Genomic DNA, 10,000 nt, shown 5'->3' with positions numbered 1-10,000 from the left:
TTTTACTTAGCAAGAAGAAGATGGGACAGAGAACCTAGGAAACATGAGAGAGGAAACATGACAGAGGAAACACGACAGAGGAAATATGACCGAGGAACCACGAGAGAGGAACCACGAGAGAGGAAACATGAGAGAGGAAACATGACAGAGGAAACATGACAGAGGGAATATGACAGAGGAACCACGAGAGAGGAACCACGAGAGAGGAACCACGAGAGAGGAAACATGAGCGAGGTAACATGAGAGAGGAAACACGACAGAGGAAATATGACAGAGGAAATATGACAGAGGAACCACGAGAGAGGAACCACAAGAGAGGAACCACGAGAGAGGAAACATGAGAGAGGTAACATGAGAGAGGAAACATGACAGAGGAAATATGACAGAGGAACCACGAGAGAGGGACCACGAGAGAGGAAACATGAGAGAGGAACCACGAGAGAGGAACCACGAGAGAGGAAACATGAAAGAGGAACCACGAGAGAGGAAACGTGACAGAGGAAACATGACAAAGGAACCACGAGAGAGGAACCACGAGAAAGGAAACATGAGAGAGGAACCACGAGAGAGGAACCACGAGAGAGGAAACATGAGAGAGGAACCACGAGAGAGGAAACGTGACAGAGGAAACATGACGAGGAACCACGAGAGAGGAACCACGAGAAAGGAAACATGAGAGAGGAACTACGAGAGAGGAACCACGAGAGAGGAACCACGAGAGAGGAAACGTGACAGAGGAAACATGACAGAGGAACCACGAGAGAGGAACCACGAGAAAGGAAACATGAGAGAGGAACCACGAGAGAGGAACCACGAGAGAGGAACCACGAGAGAGGAACCACGAGAGAGGAAACGTGGCAGAGGAAACATGACAGAGGAACCACGAGAGAGACCATAATGTGCCATATGGGAGAACTTCTACATGGGAGAGCCAACTGCTTTGAGGCACACAATAAGAAACACGAACAGCTGCCACCATATCCATCCACAGAATGGATGCTGACATTGCTAACCCTTATAAAACAGCCACAAACATCTCATATTGTAATCCAAACAAACCCACGGCTGGAAGTTTCTCACAGGCTAATGATCTTCATGTGGGAGATATATATATCTAGCTGGTCACAGGCTAATGATCTTCATGTGGGAGATATATATATCTAGCTGGTCACAGGCTAATGATCTTCATGTGGGAGATAGATATATCTAGCTGGTCACAGGCTAATGATCTTCATGTGGGAGATATATATATCTAGCTGGTCACAGGCTAATGATCTTCATGTGTAGAGACAGATATCTAGCTGGTCACAGGCTAATGATCTTCATGTGTAGAGACAGATATCTAGCTGATCACAGGCTAATGATCTTCATGTGTAGAGACAGATATCTAGCTGGTCACAGGCTAATGATCTTCACGTGGGAGTCAGATATCTAGCTGGTCACATGCTAATGATCTTCCTGTGAAGAGCCAGATATCTAGCTGGTCACAGGCTAATGATCTTCATGTGTAGAGACAGATATCTAGCTGGTCACAGGCTAATGATCTTCATGTGTAGAGACATATATCTAGCTGAGATCAGGCTAATGATCCTCATGTGTAGAGCCAGATATCTAGCTGGGATCAGGCTGTTGCTGTTTTGATGTGTGGGAAACAATGAAAGCCTTGGGTCTTTCTGTCAGCCACACACACACACACATATTCTCTCTGGCTCTCTCTGCGGTCCCCCAGGCCTGTGATTTATGGTGTGCTCCAGAGCCAAACGATGCTTGTCTTTTAGCCCAGGGCTGAAGTGGCTGAATGGGCTGAATTCAGCTGTATTAACTGTCACCAGCCTCAGGCCATCATCACACCAACAGTTGGCTCATCTCTCTCTCTGGTCCTCCGCTCTGCTCCGGGAGGCAGAGGAGACATTATAGACGTAGGTGTTGAAGACACCATAAACAACAGATGGAGGTGTTGAAGACACCATAAACAACAGATGGAGGTGTTGAAGACACCATAAACAACAGATGGAGATGTTGAAGACACCATAAACAACAGATGGAGGTGTTGAAGACACCATAAACAACAGATGGAGACACCATAAACAACAGATGGAGATGTTGAAGACACCATAAACAACAGATGGAGATGTTGAAGACACCATAAACAACAGATGGAGATGTTGAAGACACCATAAACAACAGATGGAGACATTGAAGACACCATAAACAACAGATGGAGACATTGAAGACACCATAAACAACAGATGGAGGTGTTGAAGACACCATAAACAACAGATGGAGGTGTTGAAGACACCATAAACAACAGATGGAGGTGTTGAAGACACCATAAACAACAGATGGAGACATTGAAGACACCATAAACAACAGATGGAGGTGTTGAAGACACCATAAACAACAGATGGAGATGTTGAAGACACCATAAACAACAGATGGAGGTGTTGAAGACACCATAAACAACAGATGGAGACATTGAAGACACCATAAACAACAGATGGAGGTGTTGAAGACACCATAAACAACAGATGGAGATGTTGAAGACACCATAAACAACAGATGGAGGCACCATAAACAACAGATGGAGATGTTGAAGACACCATAAACAACAGATGGAGACACCATAAACAACAGATGGAGACATTGAAGACACCATAAACAACAGATGAAGACATTGAAGACACCATAAACAACAGATGGAGACACCATAAACAACAGATGAAGACATTGAAGACACCATAAACAACAGATGGAGATGTTGAAGACACCATAAACAACAGATGGAGATGTTGAAGACACCATAAACAACAGATGGAGGTGTTGAAGACACCATAAACAACAGATGAAGACATTGAAGACACCATAAACAACAGATGGAGACACCATAAACAACAGATGGAGACATTGAAGACACCATAAACAACAGATGAAGACATTGAAGACACCATAAACAACAGATGGAGACATTGAAGACACCATAAACAACAGATGAAGACATTGAAGACACCATAAACAACAGATGGAGACACCATAAACAACAGATGGAGACATTGAAGACACCATAAACAACAGATGAAGACATTGAAGACACCATAAACAACAGATGGAGACATTGAAGACACCATAAACAACAGATGGAGATGTTGAAGACACCATAAACAACAGATGAAGACATTGAAGACACCATAAACAACAGATGGAGACATTGAAGACACCATAAACAACAGATGGAGACATTGAAGACACCATAAACAACAGATGGAGGTGTTGAAGACACCATAAACAACAGATGGAGACATTGAAGACACCATAAACAACAGATGGAGATGTTGAAGACACCATAAACAACAGATGGAGGTGTTTAAGACACCATAAACAACAGATGAAGACATTGAAGACACCATAAACAACAGATGGAGACATTGAAGACACCATAAACAACAGATGGAGATGTTGAAGACACCATAAACAACAGATGGAGATGTTGAAGACACCATAAACAACAGATGAAGACATTGAAGACACCATAAACAACAGATGGAGACATTGAAGACACCATAAACAACAGATGGAGACATTGAAGACACCATAAACAACAGATGGAGACATTGAAGACACCATAAACAACAGATGGAGACATTGAAGACACCATAAACAACAGATGGAGACATTGAAGACACCATAAACAGATGGAGACATTGAAGACACCATAAACAGATGGAGACATTGAAGACACCATAAACAACAGATGAAGATGTTGAAGACACCATAAACAACAGATGGAGATGTTGAAGACACCATAAACAACAGATGGAGGTGTTGAAGACACCATAAACAACAGATGGTTACATTGAAGACACCATAAACAACAGATGGTTACATTGAAGACACCATAAACAACAGATGGAGACATTGAAGACACCATAAACAACAGATGGAGACATTGAAGACACCATAAACAACAGATGGAGACATTGAAGACACCATAAACAACAGATGGAGGTGTTGAAGACACCATAAACAACAGATGGAAACATTGAAGACACCATAAACAACAGATGGAGATGTTGAAGACACCATAAACAACAGATGAAGACATTGAAGACACCATAAACAACAGATGGAGACATTGAAGACACCATAAACAACAGATGGAGACATTGAAGACACCATAAACAACAGATGGAGATGTTGAAGACACCATAAACAACAGATGGAGACACCATAAACAACAGATGGAGACATTGAAGACACCATAAACAACAGATGGAGACATTGAAGACACCATAAACAACAGATGGAGACACCATAAACAACAGATGGAGACATTGAAGACACCATAAACAACAGATGGAGACATTGAAGACACCATAAACAACAGATGGAGACACCATAAACAACAGATGGAGACACCATGAACAACAGATGAAGACATTGAAGACACCATAAACAACAGATGGAGACATTGAAGACACCATAAACAACAGATGAAGACACTGAAGACACCATAAACAACAGATGGAGACACCATAAACAACAGATGGAGACATTGAAGACACCATAAACAGATCGAGACATTGAATATTCTTCCATTTCAGGGATGTACAGTACAGTGGACATTGTGTCGGAAGACCATGGAAGGTCCCTCAATATGGGACCATTGACAGGTAGAGGACAGGAAACGTTGGCCCATGCAAATCCTGTCGTAACCTGATCAACTTCTTTCAACAGACCTGGGTGGTCTGATGGTGAGTCAATCAACCAACCAAGGGTCTGAATATCAGGTAGTTTACTTACAGGTGGTCCCTGGTCTCCCAGGGGTCCAGGAGAGCCACTTCCACCAGGGGCCCCGGGGGCTCCAGGACTGCCCTGGTAGAGAGACAAATGATCAAGGGTAAACTATAAACTACATGTTAAGTCAACTTACGCACATTTCATGCATGGATAAGAATTGGAATTGAACTGTAATATTTGTAGAGAGAGAGAAACAAGAGAGCATTATACAAGAAACAGCACTTCTATTGCAACATTGTAGCCAACATCACCAGCGTTGCTATGGAAATTGTTTACCCACCAGACATCCAAACAGAGAAAGCTAAGAAAAGTTTCAAAGGTTTGTTGATGGGACAGAACCATGAATGCCTGTTTGCAGATCTTACCAGTTACAAAACAAGAGCAAATTTAATTTTTAATACTAATCGAGGGAACATATGGAAAAAGGTTATTTGCAACCATTTCCCTTTCTCAAAAAAGAGGGGCATCAGCCAAGGATGTCAGATCAGCATTTTTGAAGAAGCTGACCAGAGCAACACATATCAAACAGTAAACTTATATAATAATGGAACTGTATTGATATAAGGCAATGATTCAAGCCTCCAGGCTTTTGAGAATAGGTTTGCTACCCTAAAAGAAGACGCTGACATCATCTCAGAAAATGAGGAAAAAGTCAAGGAGGGAGATGGAGAAAAGCAGACCCCAATGGTCTCTGTGACCCAGCAGGAAGCCCTCAACGTCCCTTTACCTACCTCACCTGCAGCAGACAGAGTCAAGGACATGACAATTTCAATAAGAACACCTGCTATGCAACGTTTCCACAACACCCTCTCTCTAGTTGAAGCAGAGGTCATAGAACTCAGAGAGAAGAAGCTTCAAGAGGAGGACACTGTCCAGAAACTCAAAGAAGAGATGAAACAGTTCAGGGAGGAGAGCAGAGCATCCATAGCTAAATTAGAAAGCAGAATGGACAAGCTGAGTCAGACAAATGATGACCTCAGAGACCATCTGAGCACAACTAGAAAGGAGCTCGAACAAAAAGAGAGGTACATTGACACCCTCAACCGGCAGAGAGTCATTGTGTCCTCTGCATCTAGAAAACATGTCCACCAGCTTGGTACAACACAAGCAGAACCTGAGACCAGCATGGCCTCCACTACACAGCCGGATGACACTGCACCAGCCTACCAGTCTGCTCCAGCCCAGGTCAACCTACCAGCCTCTCAGTCTGCTCCAGCCCAGGTCAACCTACCAGCCTCCCAGTCTGCTCCAGCCCAGGTCAGAATACCAGCCTCCCAGTCTGCTCCAGCCCAGGTTAACCTACCAGCCTCCCAGTCTGCTCCAGCCCAGGTCAATCTACCAGCCTCCCAGTCTGCTCCAGCCCAGGTCAGAATACCAGCCTCCCAGTCTGCTCCAGCCCAGGTTAACCTACCAGCCTCCCAGTCTGCTCCAGCCCAGGTCAGAATACCAGCCTCCCAGTCTGCTCCACCCAGACAATCACCCACAACTGCAATTCTAATTGATTCAAATGGGAAGTTCTTAGTCCAGGAAAGATTATTCCCTAGACACCAGGTGTATAAGTTCTGGTGTCCTACAACTGAGAGTGCAATGCAGCTACTCAGTCAGACCAGGATTGACACCCCTGACAACATCATCATCCACACTGGCACAAACGACCTTCATGCCAAAGGTGAAAATGTATCTGGGGCAGTGAGAAGAGTGGCAGAACGGGCACAGGCTATGTTCCCAACAACCAATATAGTTATGTCCACCCTCCTACCAAGAAAAGACTTCCCAGAAAAGTTGATCGACAAAATAAATCAACAGATCACTGTGGACTGTGCCTCACTGCTCAACGTCAGAACGGCTCACCACCCCACTCTGACATGTCAACACTTATATGATAATATACATCTTGATCAGGACAGTATCAGAACCTTTGCCAAGGACCTAAAAGATGCAACACGTGGCAGGGACCCACACACCCATCACCCCAGCAACAAAGGTCCCCCGCCCCACCTTCTGAAACAACAGTACCTCCACCATCCCGAGGAGAAAAGAGCCAGACATGGCTTATTACAGCACAGCTCTACTAGACCAGGCCCAACACAGCACAGCTCTACTAGACCAGGCCCAACACAGCACAGCTCTACTAGACCCGGCCCATCACAACACAGCTCTACTAGACCTGGCCCATCACAACAAAGCTCTACTAGACCTGGCCCATCACAACACAGCTCTACTAGACCTGGTCCATCACAACAAAGCTCTACTAGACCCGGCCGATCACAACACAGCTCTACTAGACCCGGCCCATCACAACACAGCTCTACTAGACCCGGCCCATCACAACGCAGCTCTACTAGACCCGGCCCATCACAACACAGCTCTACTAGACCTGTCCCATCACAACACAGCTCTACTAGACCCAGCCCATCACAACACAGCTCTGACCACTACTCCAGGGTCGGTCAGAACACTGCCCTTCAGGGAAGTAGACCACATGATGCAGTCCACACCATGTATCAATTAGATCGTCAGCCTACATATGCTGAGGTAACCTCTGGCAGAAGACCCCTAGAACAATCAGAGATAGGAGAGGTGCGCCAACTACTGCAACTAATATGCAGACTACTGAGCTAGACAGTCCCTTTAATTCACACACGGGCACGCACGCGCACACACACACACACAAACACACAGGGTTGCAGATTGCACATAACATAAGTACAATGCAATCTTATTCCATTCTTATTCATTTGTTTACAAATATTCCTAAATGTATTGACACCGGTATTATAATAATTATTATATGTAATGGTGTGTGTGTGTGTGTGTGTGTGTGCGCGTGTGTGTGTATGTATGTATGTATGTGTGTATATGTGTATGTGCATGTATGTGTGTATATATATATATATATATATATATATAAAAAACACGCCCTGTTAAGAACTCTTTTTATTTTTTAAAATATGTTTTTATATATATTGACTTTCAATGTTACACATATATATGTATGTGTATGTGTATGTATATATATGTATATATATATGTATGTATGTATGTGTGTGTGTATGTATGTGTGTGTGTGTGTATGTATATATGTATATATATATGTATGTGTATGTATATATGTATGTCTATGTGTATGTATGTATGTATATATATGTATATGTGTATGTGTGTATGTATATATATGTATATATACATATTTTATTTTTTTTGTTTTTTTCGATGTACTTTACTCAAACCAGTGAATATCACTTATTATAAATGAGATCATTAACTATCAGCTCTTGGAATATCCAGGGCCTATACTCTTCACATTTTGGTTATAAAACAACTAATCCAGAATTGATTAAAAACATCAAGGGACAGGACATCATAATCCTACTGGAAACATGGTGTCGTGGAGACATAGATACTCAGTGTCCCTCAGGCTATAGAGAAAGTTTACTACCATCAATCAAACATAAAAATGTTAAACGGGGCCGAGACTCAGGTGGAATCATCATTTGGCATAAGCAGGACTTAGCACTGAATGAAATGAAAAAAGGTACCACTCACATTTGGCTAAAACTTAACAAAGGTACAATCTATTGTGACAATGATGTATACATATGTGCAGCTTATGCTCCTCCTTCAGATTCATCATATTATGATGATCAGTTTTTTGACAATCTCCAGACAGAAATCATTACATTTCAGGCGCAGGGTAAAGTGCTTCTTTGTGGAGATTTCAATGCAAGAACAGGTTCTGAGCCTGACTACACTGATGCGGGAGGTAACCACCACATATTTGGACACCCCTCCTTGTACAGTAGCCCTATTATAAATAATAGAAACAGTCCTGACCAAATACTGAACAAAAATGGAAAAGAGTTAGTACATCTCTGTCGAGCCTTAGGCCTGTACATGCTTAATGGTAGAATCAGAGGGGACTCTTTAGGTCAGTTTACTTACTGCTCAGCTCTTGGGACAAGTGTAGTCGATTATGCCATCACTGACATTGACCCCTCCTCCATTAGTGCATTCACTGTCAGACCACAGACACCATTGTCAGATCACAGTCAGATCAACGTGTTTCTGAAGAAATTAACCGGCAATACTCATTCAAAAAAACAGCCCAATAAACTTTACAACATAAACCAATCGTTCAGATGGGCTCCAAACAGTGCAGAGGCATTCATTGAAACATTGAACTCAAATGAAATGATGAACTCTATACAGTTTTTCAATAACTCACAGTACCAAAACAATAAAGATGGTGTCAATTCAGCTACCCAAAACATCAACTGCATATTCCAAAAAGCAGCATCGAAAGCAAATTTGAGAAAACCAAAGCAATGCAACATCAGAAGCAAAAATCAAAATGTTACTGACAAATGGTTTGATAATGAATGTAAAACAATTAGAAAACACCTAAGACAAATGTCAAACAAAAAACATAAGCAGCAAAACAACCCAGAGCTACGATATGAATACTTTGAAACTCTGAAACAGTATAAACAAACACTGAAATGCAAGAAATTGAATTATACCAACAAGACACTTGATGAAATTGAAAACGCAATTGACCAAAATCAGTTCTGGGACATGTGGAACAATTTAAGCACAACAAAGCCACAAGAATTAGCCATACAAGATGTAGGAATTTGGAAAACTTACTTTGATAATCTATACAAAAACATCCCACAAAAAGACTTAAACCAGAACCAATTAGAAATTAAAGAAAAATTGAACATCCTGGAATCAGTCATTAAAAACAACCAAAATCCATTAGATTACCCAATAACCCAACAAGAACTAAATGAAAAGCTAAAATCTATTAAATCAAAAAAGGCTTGTGGTGTAGACAACATCAGAAATGAAATGCTGAAAAACAGCACACCTGAGTTGCAAAATGCTGTGCTTAAATTGTTCAACATGGTTTTAACTTCTGGCTGCTTCCCTGATGTCTGGAACCAGGGGCTCATCTCCCCTATCCACAAAAGTGGAGACAAATCAGACCCCAATAATTACAGGGGAATTTGCGTCAACAGTAACTTGGGAAAGATTTTCTGTAGCATTTTGAATTCAAGAATTCAAACCTTTCTTCAAGAAAAAAATGTAATAAGTAAATGTCAAATTGGCTTTCTCCCTAACCATCGCACTACTGACCATATATACACCTTACACACACTAATTAATAAACACGTCCACCAAAAAAAAGAGGGCAAAATCTTTG

At 42.1% G+C, this 10,000-nt stretch overlaps 1 protein-coding gene across 1 annotated transcript in view; it reads right to left on the bottom strand.

Annotated features, from left to right (window-relative positions):
- Nucleotides 1–10,000, bottom strand: part of LOC110511431 (collagen alpha-1(XIV) chain) — a 256,230-nt gene that overhangs the window by 37,180 nt on the left and 209,050 nt on the right. Inside the window, 1 exon segment of the mRNA XM_090186206.1 lies at nt 4,798–4,869. Coding sequence (XP_090042332.1) covers nt 4,798–4,869 — 72 coding nt within the window.

Source organism: Oncorhynchus mykiss, chromosome 2 (assembly GCF_057628025.1).
Source record: "Oncorhynchus mykiss isolate SJ-2025 chromosome 2, ASM5762802v1, whole genome shotgun sequence".
Lineage (NCBI taxonomy): Eukaryota > Metazoa > Chordata > Actinopteri > Salmoniformes > Salmonidae > Oncorhynchus > Oncorhynchus mykiss.
This window is presented reverse-complemented; position numbering and strand designations above follow the sequence as displayed.